Source organism: Strix uralensis, chromosome Z (assembly GCF_047716275.1).
Source record: "Strix uralensis isolate ZFMK-TIS-50842 chromosome Z, bStrUra1, whole genome shotgun sequence".
In the NCBI taxonomy this organism is placed as follows: Eukaryota; Metazoa; Chordata; class Aves; order Strigiformes; family Strigidae; genus Strix; species Strix uralensis.
This window is the reverse complement of record NC_134012.1, coordinates 75268471-75293011: the sequence shown is the minus strand read 5'-3', so window position 1 is coordinate 75293011 and position 24541 is coordinate 75268471. Positions and strand designations below refer to the sequence as shown.

General features: G+C 41.0%; 1 protein-coding gene across 2 annotated transcripts in view; it reads right to left on the bottom strand.

The window, feature by feature from the left end:
* Nucleotides 1-5507: 5507 nt before the first annotated feature.
* HSD17B3 (hydroxysteroid 17-beta dehydrogenase 3) overlaps nucleotides 5508-24541 on the bottom strand; it is a 27226-nt gene continuing 8192 nt past the window's right edge. For both annotated transcript variants that reach the window (XM_074857116.1, XM_074857117.1), the window contains exons 3-11: nucleotides 23846-23921; nucleotides 13918-14025; nucleotides 13151-13218; nucleotides 11965-12000; nucleotides 9939-9973; nucleotides 8825-8906; nucleotides 7114-7179; nucleotides 6657-6806; nucleotides 5508-5966 (exon numbers count right to left, since the gene is read on the bottom strand). In XM_074857116.1, coding sequence (XP_074713217.1) covers nucleotides 5856-5966; nucleotides 6657-6806; nucleotides 7114-7179; nucleotides 8825-8906; nucleotides 9939-9973; nucleotides 11965-12000; nucleotides 13151-13218; nucleotides 13918-14025; nucleotides 23846-23921 — 732 coding nt within the window. In that variant the 3' untranslated portion in view covers nucleotides 5508-5855. The remainder of the gene's footprint in view (nucleotides 5967-6656; nucleotides 6807-7113; nucleotides 7180-8824; nucleotides 8907-9938; nucleotides 9974-11964; nucleotides 12001-13150; nucleotides 13219-13917; nucleotides 14026-23845; nucleotides 23922-24541) is intronic.

The following is a 24541-nucleotide window of genomic DNA, read 5'->3' as shown; positions in this document are numbered from 1 at the left end:
AAGTTGGTGAGACACTGGCACAGGTTGCCCAGCGAAGTTGTGAATGCCTCATCCTTGGAAGTGTTCAAGGTCAAGTTTGACAAAGACGTCCCTGCCCTTGGTGGAGGGGCTGGACTAGATGATCTTTGAAGGCCTCTTCCAACTCAAACCATGCTGTGATTCTGTGACCCTGGGGAAAGGAGGCATAACTATCCATTTTAGGCCCAGAGGGCAGTTTTTCCTCAGGCTTCCAGCTGGAGTCAGGCTATAAGCACATAAGCACAGCACAGTTTGGCTCTAGCTGGTTAGCCATCATTTTGGTTTATTGATTTGATGATATTCGACTTTCCCAGCCCTGGAGCTCCCTGGCTGGCCAGGCATGTGGCTGGGACTGAGGAAACATCGATGGTGTTTGTCTTGAGGTAATCCTCCTTCCCCTCAGTGGCTTGGGGCAGGCACTTTGCATGACTGCACCTCTCCTTCCAGCTCCGTAAAACCAGGGAAACGCTGAGTCCTTCCACAAAGTCCACACAGAGCCACTGCTCTGCAGGTGTTTTTATTGTTATTATCAATGTTTTGTCATGAAACAGGAAATCCCATGCAATGGATGCTGGGGGGAAGCAGAAAACCTGACCTGCTGGTCTGCTTCTTCATCTTTTCCCTGGGCAGGGAATGCTGGGAAAAACTCTGCCATTTTATCCCCTCCGTTTCTGTTTCCCCATCAACCAGGCCCAAGTTCAGCAGCAAGAGCAGACAATACAACTTTTGAGCTGTTTGTTCAGCACTCAGAAGAGACATGTGGCCTACAAAATGAAGGGGAAGGCATGATCACTTCTCCTCCAGGCTTGTGCACTGATGTCTGATCCACCCACCAACTTCTCCAAAGGGCCAAAGGAGGAGAAACCTCTCTCTGCAGCCTTACATTAACACACCATCAGAGAGAGCACCCTGAAGATTGCAAGTCAGCAAGATCCTTAATACTGTGCAAATAAGGAGTGAAAAGGTCAAAACATGTCTAGTTTAACACAGTGACCACGCAAGAGCAGCAAGTAAGAAGATCCTCCTGTTCCTCAAGAGAAACAAATATATGCTGAGCTGATTGCTCAACTTCAGTGACAGCCTGCAAGACTCACACAGCATGCACAACCATAAACAAATGTAAGACAAGAAATATGGAAATGTCAGCTGTCATAGATTACAGGATTTGTAAACCCTGGAAACCAAGTCTCTATTGCTCACTAACCTCTGCCTGTGCCAATGCTACTTCTGTGTTACCAGTGTCCCTGTACGTCAGAGAAGCTGGTATTTGTCTCCAATGGCAAACATACAGACGTTTTGTCATTGTGGGGAGGGTGAAAGGGTGTTCTTTAACCTGAGTTAGGTAATTCATGAAAATTGGAAAGAAAACAAGGGAATTTGTAGCTATATTATGTGGTATCATGACAAGCTGCAGGCAAGGGAGTCCCCAGGTTTGCTGCCACTGCCATTGAATCTCCTAAGTGACCTCCACTGACTCAAGCAGAGCAGGAGCAGTCACTGCTCTGTAGGAACTGCTTCACCCTGCTGGGACTACTCACACATGTAAATCAAACATGCAAAGGGCTGCCTGTGGGCAAGGCCTCGGTATGTGTTTGGAGTGGAGAAACAAGTGAAAGGGACATGCGCTGCATTTCATGCTGATTCTGAGAATGTATTGCTTGAAAATATGCATCCGTGGAGAATTGGGCACTTATACCAATGGCAAATACAAATTCTGCACTCCACACTCAGGCCTCCTATTGAGGGACTCAATATCAGGGACTCCAGATTTTGGCCCACATGTAATATGTATCATATATTATATTCCATACTTATTTGCTACACAGCTGCACAAATATACCACTTAGAAGAATATAGTTTAATCACTTGTAAACATAGTCTTTATGGAGTGATGAACAAACCATTCCTATTCACAGAATCACAGAATCATAGAATTGTCTAGGTTGGAAAAGACCTTGAAGATCATCCAGTCCAACCATCAACCCAACATTAACAGCTCCCAACTACACCATATCCCTCAGTGCTAAGTCGACCCGACTCTTAAACACCTCCAGGGATGGGGACTCCACCATCTCCTTGCTTTTCAAAACATCATTGCCAAAGTGTCCAGCACAGATGTCTCATTTTCACTTCCAGATGTTTTCTACATTGGGTCGTAATATTCAGTAGTTTTATTTGACAAATTATTTTATATTAAGGCATGAAATACAAGAGGCCATAGAGAAATATACAAGCCATTTAATTAAAAAGGTTATGAGATGTGATGGGCGCGATAGTACAAGAGGAGTTTTTAAAAAATTTCTAGAGTCATAGAAAGAAATGGTTTCCTGTTCCAAAGAACAGAATGTCATCATCTGATGATGAGATGCAACCTAAAAAAATTTAATTAGAAAACATCTTGAAGAGGCTGAACTGATTTCATAATCTAAGAAACAGGGATACCTTTGCTCCTGAACCACAGAATTGATTTTAAAAAAAACTTTATCCACTGCTTTTATTTCTAATGATGATTAAGAGCACCAAAAAGAAATGTCTCCCTCGCTCCTTCCTTATAAACCAGCAAACCTAACTTGAAATATACACTTCTATGTGCACAAAGTGGAAGTTAAAACTTGGGCCTACAGACCATTAAAACTAGCAGGCAAAATTTCTTCTGGAGGCCGGAGGTGATATTTTTTAATCTTTATCCGCTGCAGAGGTAATTGCAGCTATTTTGCCTCAGGGAATTCTGGAGAAAGGTTCCACATAGGGACTATCTCCCAAGTGAACACTGCTGCTGTGACGTTGCAATGCTTCCGCATCTCAACAATTTTTCTGCTGTCCTTCAGGAGTATGGCTCAGATATTATTTTTATTCAAAGACAGGATTTCATTTTCAGCAGAGTCAAAAGACTCATTTAAAATCCCATCTCGAGAGAGAAATTATAATGTTGACACTGACATAATTCTATCAAGATCCATGCTTGCTTGTGTTTTCCTTAAAGCACCAAATTCTAGAATCATGTATGAATTGGAGCTTATCCTCTCAAATATATATATAAAATAAATGTGGGTTTGTTTTTTTTTTTTGGATGGGGGCACAGAAAAAGCATCAACTGTGTGAATTTCAAAGGTTCAAACCAAATCCAAACCAGAAATATAGAATACTTACAGTATATTAAAATTTCACCATTTTAGGTGTGAGCCAAGCCTTTTAAATGCTGGGGTTTAGCAATACTGATCTCTAAGTGAACTACTTCATTTCCATTTCTGACATGAAAGAATGTAATTGTATCAGCAGCTTAATTGAATTCAGTGGCAGGACCTGGGAACCCATGTGAATAAGGTGATTTTTTTATGACTGTTTGCAGACCTGGATCAAATCTGATTTTACTGCAGGAAAGACATATTATTTTATGTATCACAGTTTTTATTATTTCAGTTCAGAGATCTCAGCGCAATCCTGAGTTGTTCTTTTTGGGAATTACAGCAACAAATATAGAAGGCACATGCAGAAAGTTGGGACCCTATTGTTCTGCGTTGTAAGTCTATGTGGTGTTGCCTATATATGTCATTAGCTTGAATGCAGCAGACAGGAATTTCTGGAGACAGGAGGATACATTTTGTGATTCCTCTCCATCATATGTGGCAAAGATTACAGAGACTCTTCCTCACATTTGGCCAAAAAAACCTGACATACATTTACTTTTATTAATAAGGTTTTTGCTATCTTCATGCAGCTTTACAAAAAGGCTTTTTGAAATGCAGAAGTAAAATAAACCTGCATTAAAATTCCTGATTCTGACGAACAGGACTGGACTGGACTAGACCTAGACTAGACTAGACTAGACTAGACTAGACTAGACTAGACTAGACTAGACTAGACTAGACTAGACTAGACTAGAATAGAATAGAATAGAATAGAATAGAATAGAATAGAATAGAATAGAATAGAATATTCAGCCACACAGGACCTACAATGATCATCTAGTCCAACTGCCTGACCACTCCAGGGCTCACCAAAGGCAGTGACAGGCACGGGCCATGGACAACCTCTCTAGGAAGCCTGTTCCAGTGTTTGACCACCCTCTCAGTAAAGAAATGCTTCCTAGTGTCAAGTCTGAACCTCCCCTGATGCAGTTTTGAACCATTCCCACACACCCTGTCACTGGATCCCAGGAGAAGAGATCAGCACCTCCCTCTCCACCTCCCCTCCTCAGGAAGCTGTAGAGAGCGATGAGGTCACCCCTCAGCCTCTTTTACCCCAAGCTAGACAAACCCAGAGCCCTCAGCCGCTCCTCATAGGACACTCCCCTTCCAGCCTTCCACCGGCTTTGTTGCCCTCCTCTGAATGCATTCAAGGACCTTCACACCGTTCTTAAATTGTAGGGCCAGAATGGCACACAGCACTCAAGGTGAGGCTGCACCAACGCTGAGTACAGCGGGACAGTCACCTCTTTTGCCCGGCTGGTTATGCTGTGTTTGATGCGCCCCAGGATGCGGTTTGCTCTCCTGGCTGCCAGGGCACACTGCTGGCTCACACTGAGCCTGCTGTCGACCAGCACCCCAGATCCCTTTCTGCAGGCCGGCTCTCCAGACACTCCTCTCCCAGTTGTACTTGTGTCCAGCATTACTCCATCCCAGATGCAGGATCTGGCATCTGTTCTTGTTAAATTTCACACCACTGATGATTGCCCAATGCTCCAATCTATCTAGATCCCTCTGCAAGGCTTCTTGTCCCTCAAGAGAGTCAACAGCACCTCCCAGTCTCATACCATGAGCAAGCTTGCTAATGGTGCATTCAACTCCTGCATCCAGATTGTTGATAACCATGTTGAACAGAACTGGCCTGAGAATTGAACCTTGAGGAACAACACTGGTGACCAATCACCAGACAGATGTAGCCCCATTCACTACACCCCCTGGAGCCATGCTCTTCAGCCAGTTCCTCACCCAGCACACTGTGTACCTGCTCATCTCACAGCTGGACAACTTGTCCAGAGAGATGCTGTGAGGGACAGTACCAAAAGGCTTACTAAGCCCAAGAAAAACTGCATCCACCACCTTCCCTTCATCCACTAGGTGAGTGACCTTATCATAGAAGGATGTCAAATTAGTTAGGCAGGACCTTCCCTTTGTTAACCCATGCTGACTGTGCCTGATGATTGCATTGTCCTTGAAATGCTTTTTAATAGCACCCAGTATGATCTTCGTAAGTATCTACAATCAAAAGGTTTGCCTTCTGAATTCATCCAGGGACGTGGAATTACTGTGTATCTTTTGCCTATGCTCCTGCCTCCTCCAGCCTATATCAGATATTGCAGAGGATGAAGTAATTCACAGGCTCTGGACAGAAATACTTTTTTTATTGTTGCAGACTTCCAAAGGTCCAGTGTGTACTTTACACCCTGAAAGCATTCTATTTTCCTTCTTGCAAATTTCCTTGACTTTTCAGAAGAAACCAAAGACACAAACCACTCACCAAAAACATCAAAATACACCATGAACAAGTTTGGAAATAAAGCAAATCATTGTTTTATTCATGAACATCAAATAAGTTTAAACATTTGTGGCCTACAAGCTTATGTTAAAGTAGTAACATAAATTTCTTAGAACCTATCTAACACCCACAGAAGTCACTGGAACAGCTCTAGCAAATTTTATCATCTCTGGAAAGGGACAGGAATGAATTTACTTAATAGATTCATTAGATCAAATCACTTATTACTTGATAGGTGATTTGGATAGAGCTATGGCTCAAACTAATTTGATTCTTTCTACATTCACACACACAGAGACACAGTAAAATGCATCCTGCTGGTGTTTCCCATTGCACATCTTCTGAAAAAAAGTATTCTGTTAGGGGTTTCTCCGCCTCTTCTTCAGATAATTGGCAAATGCATGCAGGACTGCTTCTTGAAGTCTGTTGCTGTGGAACACCCATAAAGGGACGAACTGCAGGACACATGCCTTCAGAATAATCAAGCAAAAACAATACAAAGGCAAAGGGTTATAGAAACCTCTTGAAAGAAATTAACTCAGTGTTCAGAAAGGACACAGAAAACAGTAAATGCAAAAGCTTTTACTTTATACTTTCAGTATGTGTGTTTCTCTTAAGAGGCAAATGTTAATTCCTCTCAGTTTTCACCAAATCTGTTCCCTTCCATATACTTTCATTTAATGCTCATCATTAACAGCTGCCTTGTATAAATATTTATTCTATTTTGTTAGCTTGGTATCCTAAGGACATTATGTTTATGTGATAGCACAGTCTGTTTTTATGTCATTCCCCCTCCCCACTAATAACTTTTGAATCGGCTGACCAACATTTGTAAAGGAGTAGGGGTCCCAGAAATACTCCTAATCTGGTCATAAAACCAGGCAGCTAGAGAAAGGATAAAGACTAATCAGATATCAAAATGAGCTCAGCTCAAGACACAAAAGTGGAGAAAGCCACACTGTGCTGATAACATTATGCTTTACTTGTATATTCCTCCCTTCATAGTTTACTGGTGCCATATTAGCCTGAACAACCTATTCACTGTTTCTCTTTTGATGTCCAACCTTAAGGTCTCTGAAAACAGTCAAAAGAACCTGCTGAGCCCAGGCAGCCTTGGTTCAGCCTTTGGGTCCCATTTACAAAGCAACAAATTCAATTACCAGCATTTCATGGGCTAAACATCCAAAAATCTCATCTCCAAAGGTGACATAATCCAGTGATTCACTAACAAACGCTTCTGCTGTCTTTGTAATAAGACCGGGTTTTTGGTACATTGTCATTGGAGTAGAAACACCATAAGGAGCCACTACCTAAAATAAGAAATCATACTAACAGTGTAATGTCATCTAACATTCACATGAGACCATTCACTCTGCAGAATCCCACAGCATCTGACAAATTGTAACAGATACTTGCAATGGATTAAGGCACTATGTGGAGTAGGTAATGGTACTATGGTGGAATAAGGAAAAAAGATGCATACTAGGAGGAGAGAGAGCTTTGACAGGGTCACCTAGCTTTTCACCAAGGACAGTTACACTATACAGATTTTGGCATCTCAGATATTTTTGAAGAATTTGTTAAAATGAAGGCAAATGTGGTGAGATATAGCATTACCTGTATGATAATTCCCTTTGCTTTATACTCTGCTTGTAGTGCTTTGGAGAAAGTGCTTATAAAAGCCTTGAATAAAATAAAACAAAATAACATTAGCATAGGAAACTAAGTACTTTCACATATGCTCACAAATATGTGCAAACAGCTTCTTAACAAGGATGGCCAAGCATCATACAAGTTAAGGCACAGTGCAGTGGTGAAAAACTTAAAAATTAACTTTTCAAGACAAAGTTCTGCTGGTGCACATGGATGATTGAAGATTGACTGTTTATCTGCACCAGAAAAGATGGAGCTTGGCGTTAGCCCAAGCCAGACATGAAACAAGTACTACTGCAGACTGGATGGAAAGCTTTGTCACATTTATGAAAATGCAGAGATATAACTATATTGAGTCCCATTTATTCTAGCTATTGTTTCATGTGGCTCTTATCTCTCGCTGACACCTACCCTCCCAGTTCAACACTTACACTGCTGTTTCTCTTGCAATAAAAAGGGGAGTGAAATACAACTCATGCCTTCAGTGTATACATATTAGCGTAGTCTACAAATATGATTTTCAAAGTCAGGTATTTGGGAGTCTGGGAAGGACTGTAGCTTCAACGTTCAAGTTTTATCTGTCTACATTTTTCTCCACACCATGAAGTGTATGCATATACCAACTTCTTTTTGTAAAAGATGAGTTTCTTTTAAGACTGATTTTAGGAGTTAGATCTTTGAGAAAAATTCAGAAACTTGACAGTGACTCCTCTGTAATTAGAAATATAACAGTCCTACTAAGGAGAAAAAATGACAGTGTTTCAAAGCCACCATTTGACAGGTCTTACAACTTAAAAACCAATAGTGTCATGATATTGCATGAAACATCAGTATGCTGACAAGTAAAATAGTTTCCTTTCACGGCATTGAAAAAAAAGTCAATTTAAAAAGAAACAAAGGTAAAAGATACCCAAGAATGAAAAAAGTCAAAATAATACAACCATATCACTTTGAAATAATGTTAACTAAAATTTTTTAAGGAACTAAAATTGTCTGGTTTGAATGTAGTTCAAGCTTTGAGTAATGAGAAACTTACATTGAAAAGAGCAAAAGGAAATGGAAAACTAGATTTTCTTACCAAGAATAACTAGCTTTTTCTTACCAAGCTGAACTTTAGCTTTTCAAACAAATACTGTTAGAATTTTTCAGTTGAAGCAAACCTGAGCTGAGGCAAGTTGCTTCTGGAGTTTCAGTAAAAATCATTCACTCCTCATTTTTACAAGCTCTGGGGTTTTAATTCAGAGCAAAATTTCAAAGTGAAATCTATGAAGTCAGGCAACTCACCACCCACCTACCAGGAGTTTTATTCTTGTTTCCACAGGCAAAATCTAGCACTGCTGTGCATCTACAGTTTTGAGTAAACTAGTTAAGCCAGCCTGGTAAAAGTCATCACTTCCCAGCATGAGGACAAATTGGGAGCAGTGGTATAATACTATTTAATCAAAGGCAAAAATGTCCCAATGACCAGCCTGGATTTCCCAATGATCAGCAATGGATTTCATTTACATAGCTTCACTGATTCTTAGCTCTCAGCTAGTGCTAATTTATATTGCTTCATTATTTTGGTGGAGCAACACTGATTTATGTCCTGGTAATCTGGCCCTGTATTGCTGATACAAACACACTGGTTAACACTTGATGCGGATTTCTTTATAAAGCAGTGTGAAAGACTTACCTTAGAAGCTGAGTACATTGTGTATAATGGACAAGGGAAAGTACCCAGACCAGAGGACAGATTCAGAATAAGACCTTTCTGTCTGAAATTTAATTTAAACAGTTACATTCAGTTTACATTTGACAGTATTATAGTAAAAGCCTGCACAAGTGGAAAACAACTTTTTCCCCCAGAAGGCATAGCTCTCCTATTATACTGTAGACTACACTTTCAAAAGACCCAATTTTTACGGTTTAGTTAGGTGCAATTAAGCCTAAAACAGCTAGGGATAATGTCATAAGTGAAATTTGAATGCTTAGTGGAATCAAAACCATGGGAACATTGTACCTGCTATTGTACATCTAACAGAGCAAAAAATGCCATCAGAGGAAAGATTTTATCCTTCTAAGTAATTGGTAGGTCTCCTTTGCTCATTAGCCAGCACATTCTTTTTCCTCCTCCATGCACCTCTTGTTTTAGCTTCTCTATTCACAACTCCCTGTACAAATCATTAAAACCAATTCTTTCAGCAACAACCAGGAATAAACCAAACCAAAATAATTAAACAGTAAGAGCTTATTTTGTTGCCAAAACAAAAAGTATGCACTGGCCCCTAAAATGCAGTAGTTAACAATGTTTTCTAGACACTCCATCTGAAAACCTTAACTTCTGGTTTAAGGACCCTCATGTCTAAAATAGACATTGTATTAAAAGGAGAAAAGGAATCCTTAATTGCATAGCTGAATTAATCTCTCTGATGTAGTACAGGTATTTCCAGAGCTTGAAAAGTATTATTCCAAGCACAGCTACCACTCTTAGAAGAATACAACAGTATATTCAAATCCCGTTTCTTGCCTAATTAGACCCATCACATGTCATTTTTTTCCTGCAACACCTGCATGGTTTTACTGGAGACAGTCCTTTATTTTATATTTTCTGTCTTATTCTACAGTTGACTGATAATTTGTGGCAGTTCCTATCATTCATTCACACAGCACTAACAGCAAAAGAAGAAATCTTACTGATTGACATTCTGTAAAGTGCAGAAATTAATAATGAAAAAGCATAGCTAGCACTGAATAAACTGGAGGTAACAGCTAAAAGCTACTGAAAGTTCTAGAAAAAAAGATTTTACCTTGCCTCCATTTGTTTCAGAATTATTCTTGTCATCTGTAAGACAAGCATGTTAAGAATTATATCTATTCTCCCTATTTCTGATCGCATTTTTCAACTGATTTTGTTTTATTCACAAGATTTTCCACTTGCTGAAGCCGCACTCATATGTACACAGTTCAGATAGCTAAAATGTGGCACATTCAAAGTTTTGGAAAACATTTTAGAAATGCTAATGGCCTACAAATCATCTGAATTGTCAAAAAATTCCAAAGGTTAGTCTTCCAAGCAGTGAAAGTCTTATGCTTATCCAAAGCTTCTCAACAGTATCTGAATTTCATCCTTCTTCAATAGTGAATCAATAGTAAGGAGAAAGTCAACTCCACAGGGTTTTAACATTTTTCCTTGTGCCTCTACCTGGATCAGAAAGAGCAGAAAATCATGAAAAGACAACTTTTTTCTACTACCAAAAAAGAGCTTTAGGATCTTTTTTGATGCTAATTATTTAATAATCCATTCTTACTTTAACAGTAGACTTAATCACACGATTTTTACAGTGCAATTAAATCCATTTTTAGGTAAGAAATCTGCTTCTGTTTTATTGATAACAAGCCTAAGTCCCTAGGGAATTCATACTCATACTATTGACGCTTTATAAAAACACACATATGTATGAATCTTCTCAGGGTAAGAGTGTGACCTTACTTGCAAAGGGTAGTAATGAAAAGTTTTCAGAAAGGATGACCATGCAGGTGGGTCACATCAGCTTGGGTGAAGGGTAATTTCCAAGTAAAGTGGAAAACATGGGAAAAAGTCCTGCTTTTGCAGTGCTGAAAATCCACTGACATCTGTGGGAGCCAGGAATACCTGGAGTTCAGGCATCCCACTGCAAGAAGTGGTGAGCAGGATCCTAGCAGGAATCAAGATGGGGTGGGGGGCACCCAAACAGATTTAAAGATGATTTGGACCTAACCATGAGGAATGCTACTTAGGAGCATTTCTTTATATTATGGAGGAAGGTGAAAGCTCATGAAAGACTGAAAAGGACATGGTTGCAGCACTAGGGGAAAGGAATCCCCAGGTCCTGGTGAAGCAGAAGAAGTTGATTTTGAGGTATGTTTGAGGTGGGAAATGATAAAGGGAGAAACCTTTTGTATCCAGACGAGGGTATAAAATGTTTGCCTGTTTTTGTGAGGCATATATACACCACTCAGATACTGCAGATATTTCTGTTCTTTTGACATACAAATAGAATAAAACCTAGGAGCAGAAAGTTCACCAGACTACTTTATGGAAGAATTTGTTTCAGTTGACTGATATTACATGATTTAGTATCTGTCATTAAGCAGCAGTACAAATTTGGGATGTAAAGTTTGCTAGCAAAATAAAGAGGAACATCTGTTGATAATTTTCATGTCATGTTTAGAAAGATATTAGCCAAGGCTGAGATTTACTACAAAGCTCCCGTTCTGCTCTTGTTCATGTTAACATGCCGCTTGCAAACTGCAGAGCGATACAAATATTAATCAGAGGTGGAAAGCATGAAATACTAACTGTTCTTGTAAGGGAAGTAGCCAACCAAAATTAGCACCAAGAGGTAACAATACAGAATTGGAAGTCAGCTTCTTAAGTTTCTGTCCTGCACTAATACAAAAATATTTTTGCAGAACAGAATCGTGACAAAAAATGCAAGTACAGTACAAAAAGTCAGCCTGCAGATCTTCCTGTCTTGAAGATTTCGATTCTGAAACAAATCTCCCTGTTTACCAAAACATGTTTTTGCAAAGTGTTTCAGCTGCAGTGTAATGCTGTGTCTCAGCCGAGCAACTGTGTCAAAATGCTTCCAGTCAGCTCTGATCAAAATATTTCATAGGCAGTAGAAACAGATGTAAGTCCTTAAAATAATGCTGATGTTCCTGCTGAAAATTACATTCTGCTGATAAATTAAATTAAAATACACAGGAAAGCTAGTAGATCACTCTTGTGCAGGACTAATTTTTTCCAATAAAATACATCATACACGTAACAGATGCAAGTGTGTCACATACCTTTGTAACAGAAATAATGTTGCAGTTGACAAGGTTCTGCAGGAAGCAAGAAACCAGTAAGTTGACAGTTAACTTCAGAGAGTTTGTAGTTTATCTAGGTAACAAAGCTAGCAATTCCACCTGAAAAGCTTTCTAGCAAGGCAGTTGCTTTTAGAGCTGCTTAGCTTGCCTTGAATTGTCACTGACTGTGCCTATGAGGTGGGATACTCAAAGGCAGGTAAGTCCTGATTCACTTTATTTTAAACACGGAGCTCAAATCTCCTTTGCATCCCTTTGATTCCATGCCCTCTGATTTGCCTAGCCACGTCGTTGCACATGGCAAAACCCAGAAGCCTAGTGTCCAGGCAGAGATTGGCACCAGCAGATCGAGCTGGACACACACAGCAAACAAATTACAGAGGGGCCAGGCAGAGACGGTGTGGCTCTCAGTGGCAGAGATAGACTGTGCAGCAAAATCACTGCCACCTACAGATATCTTCACAAGACCAGCAAGCAAACAAGTCTAGTAGCAGCAGAGATGCCATCATACAGCTGCAGTGCTGAGAGAAGTAGCCTGCTTGGGGATCTCTGATTTGTAATAGGTGATGATATACAGACTGAAGGGATCCTGAGATAGGTGCTAGCAAGAAATACACTCAGAAATTCTGGTTTTTTCATGGATAATACTATAGAGGTAAATAACAATAAGGCAGTGAAAAACTTGATCACATCCTTAATCCTGTCAAACTATTTTACGTGTGTAAATTAATTCTCCCCCCAAAAAGTAAACTGTGTTTAATTTTACATAGTTAAGCAATGGTGTTCCAAATAAAGTAAGTTTTGATACTACTAACAAGAAGCCAACACTTCAGCTGTGGCTGTGACCAGGCTGGACTGCATTACATTACATACAGGTGAGGAGCAAGCCAGAAGGGTTGCTGATCCCTGCTACACCAGGCCAGCTTTCCCCTCTATCACTCAATGCTTGCTGCAGTTTAGCTGAAATCTACTGTTCTCTTTCTCTTGCAAGCTCTTCTGAGTATTAAAAATAAATCAAAATATGCTCCTTCAGGCCCAGTTCTTTTGCCATTCAACTGAACAGTTAAATACATGCTGATTGTAGCAGGAGCAGAATCTGTCCCTTGTTAAACAGAATTACAATTCCTCGTTGTTATATTCGAAGTAGAAACCCACAGAGTAATCCTACCTCATCTACATCTGGTCCATTAAGGAAACGGCATGGAAGAGGATTATGAAGCATTCCAACATTGTTAACTAATCAAAGAAGATACAATGATAAGAATTAAATCTAGACAAAGTGCATAGTTCAGCTAGTTAAACAAATGGCTTCTCCTTGAGACCCAGAAGCTTTTGAGCTGTATGTGAAGAGAAATGCTGTTCAGCATCGGGTCTTGTTCTTACTGAAGTCATCAATACTGATCAGTGCTGACTTCAGGGAGCAGAAAAACAGCCTGTTGCTACAGTTTGGGGGTTTGTTTGTTTGTGTGTTGTTGTTGTTGTTGTTTCATTTGTTTCACTATTAAAAAGGATTATTTTCTTTTAAAAAAATCCCATGTTTTCATTGTTGCTGTGTGGATTGTACCAATTAGTGTTAGCCACAGGCTCATTTCAGATTGAATACAAGAACTGCACACAGCTGTAAAACAACCGATAGTGAAAATTAATTCCTTGAGGCCAAAGAGGGAGGAAGTCACCCCACATGCTGGATGCTGCTTTTAAAGCGCCAGAAGAGGTTTCACAGTAAAGAAGCCACTGTTCAGAGAAACAGGAAGCCTTTGGAGAATACTAATTCACTTTTAAAACTTGTTCATGATAAGTAATGCTCAAATGCATTAGGCAGCTGTATCCTTTAAGTGTCGGCTAACAAGTTGTTGTGACACATCATTTATGCACTTCTCTGTTTAATACACTGCAGCTATAAAATACTCTTCGATTAAGACCTTAATGACTCACCCAGAACACCAATATCCAAACCTTGCAGACTTTTTTCAATGTTCTCATATACTGTATTTTTAGTGAAATCAGCTTGTATAACCTTCACCTTTTGACCAGTGGTCCGCTCTGTAATTAAGAAAAAAAAATAGAAAACCCCTTCACATCTACCCAGAGAGAGGGAGTGCTGTAATTAAGTAATGACAGAAGCAATCAGATGTCTCATTTAGTAATGCCTGCTTTACAGTATGCAATTGTTTCAACTTTCTTAATTTAAGAAATATTACAACACCAGCAAAACACTCTCACTGTATCCAGTTGTTTTTCAGGGAAATGGCCTGGCAAATACAGGATTAATTTATGCCCTGAAATCAGCAGAAGTTCCCTCATAAAATCTAAACATGATTTGGTCCTTCAGAAAGAAAAAAAAAAAAAAATCACCAGGACTTCTTCCCCTGGTTATGATAATATTTACAAATGAAGACTGTTAGCATATGTTAGAAATATGGGTGCCAGATCTTCTACATAAGCACAGTTTTGCAGAATGTTTTAAAAGTGTTTTCATATGTTAAGATGAACATTTTAACAAGCAGAGCTTATCTTTTTACATAGGAGGAGGGGACAACAGTGCTGGATGTGATGCAGTATTTTCTGTCTTACTTTCAAACAATTCCTCTCCTGTTTTAACATTTGGATTCCCATAGACTGAACCTTCCTCAGGATTTTGCAGGACTAAAAGGCATTTTAAGGAGGGTATAGCTTAAATTTTACAAGGTCAATTTACACAGAAGGGAAAGGGAAGTGTGTGTGATTTTTCCAGTGTCATTGCTATGCAGGAGTAGAGCCCAGCTGTACATTACCATTTTTCTCAGCAGTTGATTTATTGCTGTTCATATTTTCAGTGAAGTTTCATGAGGAAAAGAGGTAGAGGCTCTTATTTACTCATTTTTAAAGGCAAGGTTCTCCTTTAAAGGGGCCTGGTAAGGTCTCTTCTAACTAGATGTTCACATTGTAAATTCTTGCTACTAAACCTCTGGAGTTTTATGGGCAACATGAAATCCAGGTGAAGTTTGCTGAAAAAGTGACAGGCAAAGCTTGGAAATGTCAATAGATGATTGGATTGCAGACTCGCTGCAAGTGGCAGGAATTCAGGTGCATGCGGATAGCAGAAAGTCTGCTTTGGGTCTCTGCTTGTTTGGAGCGTGATTTTATCATACCAGAAACAGAGAGCATTCCCTTGAATAGGAATCAGACTTGCTGATTTCTACCCAGAAATCTTGCCTCATGCCTTGGTGTACATTCAGAACTTAGAAAGAGAGGTCTTGCACTAGCTCCTGCAGGAGAGCAAGGCTGGCAGAAAGCTGGCTTTGGGTCCCGCAGGCCAGTTTGCAACAAAATAGAGCCTCTGTTGGAGGATGAGAGAAAGTTGTTCCCTCCTGGTTGTTCCTCCTTGCCCCTTGATATCCTCCAAGTCTCAACCACTTTACGTTACTCAAGTAATGACAGCAGTCTGAGGAAACAGCAGACACTCTGATTCCAGACCTGAAATGCAGGCTGTGTCTTGTGTGCAATTTTAGAGGACATCTGTTTCCATGACAGAAGAAAGGAGGAAGGAGTGCCCTTTTTCTTGCCCTCTTTCTAAGCTGCAGTTGTGTGTATGAAAGGGAGAAACACCCTTTGAACCTTCAACCTATAAAAGCAAATCTAGTGGCAAATGACCCCCTCATGGTCCCAGGGTGGGGGAATGGTACAGCTATAAAGAAAAGGACATTGTGAGTGTAAATGCAGCGACTGGGAGAGAACAGAGCAACAGCTGGAGCAGACACCTACAGTGACCTTCTGATTGAAGAGTTCTATAAACAAAACGAGACGGTCTTAAAAAGTGTGGTGATACTGTAGCCATCTTTCTTGTGGGCAATCAGAAGGGCAGCCAAAACTAGAGCAACATAAAAATGAGGATCAAACAAACCATTTGGACTTTCTCTGCATCCCCTTGTCTGTACTGCTGCAACCAGCACTGTCAGCTAGCAAACAGGTACTCCAGATGGCTTTCCTCTGTCTCATTTAAGAATAAAACAATATATTAAAACCCAATAAAACTATCATGCTGATAAATGAATTATCCAGGGATAGCTCTTCAGAAAATGATAAAAATTCTGCAAAGGAGAGAGCCAAAAAACAATCTCCAATGTTTCTTATGTGTCTCTCTGTGACAAAGATTTATGACAGTCTTTGAAGACACAAACCATTCCAACTCTTTTTAAAAGTCCTAAGCATGCCAGAAGCAAAAAGCCTGGGTTTTCAAACATCAGGGCAGGTTATTGTCTTTTTTTTAAAAATGAAGAGAAAATTAATCTATGAAAATTAAAAACTTGAACTGAGTTGTTTAATCTGATGTGTTATAAAATGTATCATTAAGAAGGATACGTCTAACTCCTGACCTCAAACCACTTGGGAATCCTACTTGTCAGAGAGGACAACATGCTGCTTTTTGAAATTTACCAGGAAAAGAACAGATCAGGATGAAGTATGAAGTTGGTTAGGATCTGCAGTCTGACAGAAACTTTCCCTTTCTACTTAGAGTTATGAAGATCTTCTGAAAAACTGAGGTAGCAAAATAAATGCCTAAGTGACACGTAGAAAGAGGAGACCCTTTTGAAGTGCTACAGCAAAATTTGGATAGGAAGAGAGAAGCACTCAGGCTAAGAGGGGCATTCATATTCAGTGGAAATTTGCAGAGGAGTGCAAAATGAGAAGTTATTTTAACAACAGAAAGAGGTTAAAAAAAAAAGATTTAAGACTGGGGGGAAATAGAAAAAGTCCTGTTAGATTATAAAGCACAAGTTCTGGCTACATTTCAAAAGTCTTTTGGAGAAATGCATCTCCTCAGATACAAAATAACTCAGGTTCAGAAATAACGGTAAAATAGAAGAGACAAAAAAGATGATCTAAGATACCAGAGAACACAAACTCAGTGAAAAGCAAAACAAAACAAACTCCACAAAACAAAAACAAACCACAGGAATTGCTACTAGTTACCAGAGCACTCAGAAAATTTGTCAAGGCCCTGAAGTGCTCTGTTATGTAATAGTACATATTGGAAAAACAAGTCCTGAGCAATAACGTTTACCTCAAGGGACCAGCCAGACACAAGAGGCATTCTTAAGAGTCTTTGAGGACGAAGGAAGGATGTGTCAAGTGAGTTGTTTTATACTAGTCAGTGATGTCAGCTTGTTACCTGCTTATAGCTCTTGGAGCAGGAAGGACAAGAGGCAGAGGACACAGTACAGCAGATTGGAAACTCAACCTGTAGCAAGGGGGACAGCTAAATGAATTAGCACCTTCACAGGTCTTAGTGGGAGCAAGGCACATTTGGTTCTTAATGATATGGGGTGATTTTTTTATTCACTGCTTTATTCTATATTAACAGGCATAATTTCAGGAGTGAGAGGTGGATAGACTACTTCCTGCATCACCAAACCCAAATTCACTAACTGCATGCACAGCTAGTGTAAACTGGTACAGCTGTATTTTCTACTGCTTTCTGATGATCACACGCCTTATCTTTCCTTAAATGCAGATTTGTTTCTTCTCAAAAAAAAAACCCAAACCCAAAACCAATGCCCCAAAAACCCCAACAACCAAATCCCAAAAAACCCAACCACCTTTGTTGTGAATAATTTTTATGTCTTACAGAAGCTGCTTTTGTTTGTTTGTTTGGCATTAACCGCCAAACATTACAGACCCTGGTCATATAAATAGATCCTAACATATAACTTTTCAATCAGGACCTAGCTCTGCCTGTACAGCTTGTTTAGGAAATGTAGGCAGAAGAAATAAAAAAGGAGTGCAATTAATAGCATTACATCATTTCTAATCTCCTGGTTTTATGGTTTGATCAATGTTTCACAACTACAGTACTAAATGTGTTAAATGAGCAGTATACCTGGCATAATGGTCCTCTCCATCTGCCCTCCACAAGACTTATTTTGTTATCTTTTATCTCATTCTAAAAGAGCTTTCCAGTCTGAGTGGGTGGAAATCTGGTTTTCAATTGCAGTGCTTCTTCAGAGAAATGTTTTTCTTACTGTGGATTTCTGCCTGCTCCAGCTCTGAGAGCTGTTCTCAGGCACACCAGTGGCCCACAAGAGTTGGAAAGCCAAACACTGAGATGTCTAAAATTACCCTTACTTTAGACTCTTTTAACTCATATTATTCAGTATCCAAACTGATAGGCAAATAATATCATCAGTTTGAAAAGGGGGGCAAGACTTTTAATTATGGTGTCCAGCTGATTGCAAAAAGATACATGGTGTAGCTGTTAAGAAAAAGGAAACGAGTAATGTGTCCAGTCCTGCAACAAATTTACATAGCCTACAACAAATTTTTTTGTCTATCCCTCTGTGCCTTAATCTCCTTGCATGTTAGTTCATGGTAATGATAGCCACTTCAAGCGAGATACTGCTTGTTTAAGCAGTTTAGAAAGAAAAAGTCAGTGAGAATTAGAAAATTTAGAAAACAGTACAATCATTCTGGTTAAGCTTCTGCTTCATTTTTGGTTTCCGTTGTTTATTTACTCACACAACATCAGAGTAAGTTTAACTTTTCTTCCTTCCCAGTGACTGCTTAGCTTAATTACAGTAAAGCCCGAGTCTGAAAATTGGAATCAACAGAACATTTCCAAAGCTTTAACATAAACCCACATTCAGAGCTCCCTGCTGATTTTAGTGGCCTCCAGGTCAGAAACTCCATGCTTTTCATCACTGAATCTTCCTCCCTTTCTTTTGTTTCTGCCATCTACTTGTTGTTATGTACTCATTTCCAACCTGACACAATAAATAACAGATAAGTCATTCTGGGCTTCAGCCAAAACCCACTGAAAACAATGGAAAGATCTCACTGGGAATTGCCACCAATTTCAGCAAGCTTTGCAGAAGACTCTTTATGCCCACAACCCAGCTGAACATAGTGTGGAAAACTGGTAAGTGTAGCCTGAGCTCCTGGGGTCACACCATCCACGTCCCCACACCTTGGATTACATGGATAACACTGCTGCTGACAATGAAGCTTCCACAGCGTGAAAAGTCACAGGTCACTTTTGCACAAGGCACAGGAGTGTTTGCAGGGTAGGCTATCTCAGCTGTACCTTTCAGGACATGGCAAGTCCTACATTACACACTGCTCACAATTCAGCACAGTATGGCCTCAGTTAGGAAGGTGGCCAGTGGATGGCTTTATAATAAATCATAGTGCAGAGGAATTTACACTATATCATCTCTCCAGCCCTCCATCAGTTTTTGCCTTTACTTAGCTACGTTAGTCTCAGGAATCTTATTGTTTTAATTCTTTGCTTCTGATTATAATTTACAATGCAAAGAAACTATAAAAACTCTTTAGCCTTTTTTTCTTCAGGTTTCTATTATTGTAATTCTTTAACATTTAGCTGCAAAGAAATACAACAATGACACCAGAGATGACCTAATTCCCACAGAAATTTTTTTTTATGGCTGTTTACTTAAGAAGGGCTAGTGAGGGATGTAGTCATATTGGTCTCGCAGATACAACTGCTTATAGAGATTATTCAGGGAGTTGGTGATTTCCTCCTCTGATATCCCTTGCTTCCCAAAGGAAAACAAGTCTACCCCTGGAAAAAAAAGGGAGAGAAATTGGACAGAAAAATTCAGGGTCTAATCCTTGGTTTTGGTAGGTGAAGGTTCAGAAGTTACAGACTTTTTCACTCACTTCAAGTCTGCCCCGTCCCTGAGAGATGCACTGCTCTCTCTGCAGGTAAGTATCCTGGACCTGATACTCTGTTGGAGTCAGCTGCTAAGCCTGCTTGAAGGCAAATCTTTCTGACAGAGGTGTAGTCTTGGAGCAAAATATGTTTAACACAAGAACCTGTGAATCCAGGAATCTGGTGAACAGAAACCATGTATAGCAAAATAGACAGTGGGAAGAATAACCTTGATTACAGCAATCTTTAAAGTTAATGGAGGATATAAACTGATTTGACTCCTAAAGAAATCTTTAATATACTTATCTTAATGTATTTAAACAAGCCATTCCCCCCAGGGTAGATGGCTAATTTCCTTTGAAGAAAAGAAAGGGAACATTAATTCTAAAGACAAACTATTTAACTGCTTTATCAAAAGCCAAATTTAACCTGAAAACTTAAAAAAACAACCAAACAAACAAACCAAAAACGAACCAGGTACCTTGACTTAATTTTTACTCCTCCTTTGCTGTGTTCCAAGAACTGGCCTAAAGGTAACCTTATTTCTCAAGCATAAACTGTTTCATAGATCCCTCTGACAACTCTAATATTACATGTCCTTTGCCTGTATTTACAGATTATAAAGGCAGATGAAGCCTGTAAAGAACCCACATTCACTTTTTTTTATCAAACCCATTGCACTGTTTGAATGATAGCATATATTTTTAACGTGATCTATGACTAATTCTGCTGCCTCCCTGGGGCCTGCGCCAAGGACCTCACGGCTAAACTCCCTGCTCTAGTGAGATCCAAGGACTACTACCCTCTCCTGGTTTTTCAGGTAGGTAGTGACAACATTACCAGGAGAAGTCCAAAATCAATGAAGAGAGATTTCAGGGCCTTGGGGAAACTGGTTAAGGAGTCAGGGGCACAAATTATGTTCTTGTCCATCCCTTCAGTTGTGGGGATGGATGAAGAAGATTACAGGAGAACTCAACAGATGAACTTGTGGCTCCAAGACTGGTGTTATGGGCAGGGCTTTGAATTTTTCAATCTTGGGTTGGTATACAGGGCACCAGACCTTTTGGCACCAGATGGGATGCACCTGTCCCAGAGGGGAAAAAGGATCTTGGGGCAGGAGTCAGCTGGGCTCATTGAGAGAGCTTTAAACTAGATTTGAAGGGGGAGGGGGACAAAACACCAGCCCATCTGAAGTGCATGTATACCAATGCACACAGCATGGGTAACAAACAGGAGGAGCTTGAAGCCATGATGAAACAGGAAAATTATGACGTAGTGGCTATTACAGAAACATGGTGGGATGTCTCCCATGACTGGAGTGCACCAATTGATGGCTACAAGCTCTTTAGGAGGGATAGACAAGGAAGGAGATGTGGTGGGGTGGCGCTGTATGTTAGGGACTGTTATGATTGCTTTGAGTACAAGTGTAGTGAAGACAGGGTGGAGTGTCTTTGCGTTAGAACCAGGGGGAAGGCCGACAGGGCAGATGTTGTAGTAGGAGTCTACTATAGGCCACCCACCCAGGACAGAGAGGTGGATGAAATATTCTATAGGCACTTAGGAGAAATCTCACAATCGCTTGCCCTTGTTCTTGTGGGAGACTTTAACTTCCCAGACATCTGCTGGAAATACAACACAGCAGAGCGGGACCAGTCCCGGAGGTTCCTGAAATGTGTGGCAGATAACTTCCTGACACAGCTGGTGAGGGAACCAACCAGAGAAGGTGCCCTGCTGGACCTCCTCTTTGTGAACAGAGAAGGACTGTTGGATGATGTGGCGGTTGGAGGCTGACTAGGGCACAGCGATCATGAAATAATAGAGTTCTCTATTCTTAGAGACGCCAGGAGAGGGGGCAGCAGAACTGATATCCTGGACTTCCAAAGGGCTGACTTTGTCTTGTTTAGGCACCTTGAAAGGATCCCTTGGGAGACGGTCCTGAAAGGTATAGGGATCCAGGAAGGCTGGGCACTCTTTAAGAAGGAAGTGTTAATGGCTCAGGAGCAGGCGGTCCCCAAGTGCTGTAAGAGAAGCTGGTACCAGAGGAGACCACCCTGGCTAAACAGGGAGCTTTGGCTGCAACTCAGGGAGAAAAGGAGAGTTTACAGCCTTTGGAAGAAGGGGCTAGCCACTCACAATGATTACAAAGATGCTGTGAAGCTATGCAGGGTGGAAATCAGGAGGTCTAAAGCCCAGCTGGAAATTAATCTGGCTTCAGCAATCAAGGACAACAAGAAATGTTTCTATGTCTGTAGCAAAAGAAAGACCAGGGAGGGTATCCATCCCCTGCTAGATGCAGGAGGAAACATGGCAACGAGTGATGAGGAGAAGGCTGAGGTGCTTAATGCCTTCTTTGCCTCAGTCTTTAATAACAAGACTAGTTGTACTGAGGGAATCCAGCCTCCTCAGCCAGAAGACAGAGACTAGGAGAACGACCCCCCCACAATCCAGGAGGAGATAGTCAGTGACCTACTGCATCACATAGACATACACAAGTCTGTGGGACCGGAGGGGATACACCCGAGGGTGCTCAAGGAGCTGGCTGGGGTGCTCGCCAAGCCGCTTTCCATCATTTACCAGCAGTCCTGGCTGACCGGGGAAGTCCTGACAGATTGGAAATCGGCCAATGTGATGTCCATATATAAGAAGGGTCAGAAGGATGATCTGGGAAATTACAGGCCTGTCAGCTTGACGTCGGTGCCTGGGAAGCTGATGGAGCAGCTCATCCTGAGTACCATCACACAACACATGCGGGACAACCAGATGATCAGGCCCAGTCAGCATGGGTTTATGAAAGGCAGGTCCTGCTTGACAAACCTGATCTCCTTCTACGACAGGGCAACCTGGTTATTGGATGAGGGAAAGGCTGTGAATGTAGTTTACCTTGACTTTAGTAAGGCCTTTGACACCATTTCCACAGCATTATCCTGGCAATCCTGGCTGCTCATGGCTTGGATTATCGCACACTTCACTGGGTAAAAAACTGGCTGGATGGCCAGGCCCAAAGAGTTGTGGTGAATGGAGTTAAATCCAGTTGGCAGCCAGTCGCAAGTGGTGTCCCCCAGGGCTCGGTTTTGGGGCCACTCCTGTTTAACATCTTTATTGATGATCTAGATGAGGGGATCGAGTGCACCCTCAGTAAGTTTGCAGATGACACCAAGTTGGGTGGGAGTGTTGATCGGCTCGAGGGGAGGGAGGCTCTGCAGAGAGACCTGGACAGGCTGGAGCGATGGGCTCAGGCCAACTGTAGGAGTTTCAATAAGGCCAAAGGCCGGGTGCTGCACTTGGGCCACAACAACCCCCAGCAGCGCTACAGGCTTGGGGAGGAGTGGCTGGAGAGCTGCCAGTCAGAGAGGGACCTGGGGGTGTTGATTGACAGCCGGCTGAACATGAGCCAGCAGTGTGCCCAGGTGGCCAAGAAGGCCAATGGCATCCTGGCTTGCATCAGAAATAGCGTGGCCAGCAGGGACAGGGAAGTGATCTTACCCCTGTACTCGGCACTGGGGAGGCCGCACCTCGATGACTGTGTTCAGTTTTGGGCCCCTCACTACAAAAAGGACATTGAATTACTCGAGCGTGTCCAGAGAAAGGCAATGAAGTTGATGAAGGGTCTGGAGCACAGGTCTTAGGAGGAGCAGCTGAGGGAACTGGGGTTGTTCAGTCTAGAGAAGAGGAGGCTGAGGGGAGACCTCATTGCCCTCTACAACTACCTGAAAGGAGGTTGCAGAGAGCTGGGGATGAGTCTCTTTAACCAAGTAACAAGTGATAGGATGAGAGGGAATGGCCTCAAGTTGCGCCAGGGAAGGTTTAGACTGGATATTAGGAAGCATTTCTTTACCGAACGGGTTGTTAGGTGTTGGAATGGGCTGCCCAGGGAGGTGGTGGAGTCCCCATCCCTGGAGGTGTTTAAGAGTCGGGTCGACACAGCGCTGAGGAATATGGTGTAGTTGGGAACTGTCAGTGCTAGGTTAACAGTTGGACTAGATGATCTTCAAGGTCCTTTCCAACCTAGATGATTCTGTGATTCTGTGACTAGAAGGGTTCAAACAACACAGTAATGCCAAAAATTATTTGTAGTATTGGAGCAATACCTGGGGCTATATCTGTAGCAGTATCTGAGGCCCTATTGTACTAGATACTGTACCAAGGGAAGAGACCTCCAGATCCCTGTAAAGCCAGACTGCTAGACAGGAAGGTAAGTTTGAGACAAACACTTACCAACTTCGGAGGCTACTCTCTGCAGTTTATCAAGAGTTCTGCTTATCATAACTATATTTAATCCACGTTTTGCCAGCTACAAGAGAGGAATATAAAAGTTGTTAGGAAACAGTAAGGTGACAAAAATCTTTCAATTTTTTCCCATTTTGCAATAAAAGGAATCATGGATTTTTTAAATTGCTTTCACTCACCTGTCACCTGCCTAATGGGTAAACAACAGATATTAAAACCTGGCCAAAGAAAAATCAGGCTTCTAACAGTCTTCCAAAACGTCTCCTTTACTGTAGAATCTTGGACTCTTACAAGAAAAATATACTGGACAACAATCATACCCCAATAATATGAGCAAAAATAAATAATCTGAGTGAATTTCAAATTAATGAAAGCTTGCAGGGAGTGGAAGCAACACGGCAGTCCTCAGAAACACATTTTTATTTCTACTTGGATTTGGGAGGCCAAATATGTTGATGACTTCCTAGTTATTTTACAACACCACCTTCCACTCTCACTTTTTTTATCCTGACATTATTCATATTTTTTTAATAGAAATAAAATCTGATACAGGTCGATGGATAAATTTTAACTGTTTTTTTCATTACATGCAAACTAAAAAAAAAAAGGAAACCAAGGAAAAAAGGTAAAGTCCATGTGTAAAACCTCAAAATATAGTCAGAAAATGTGCATCTAGAAAGATGG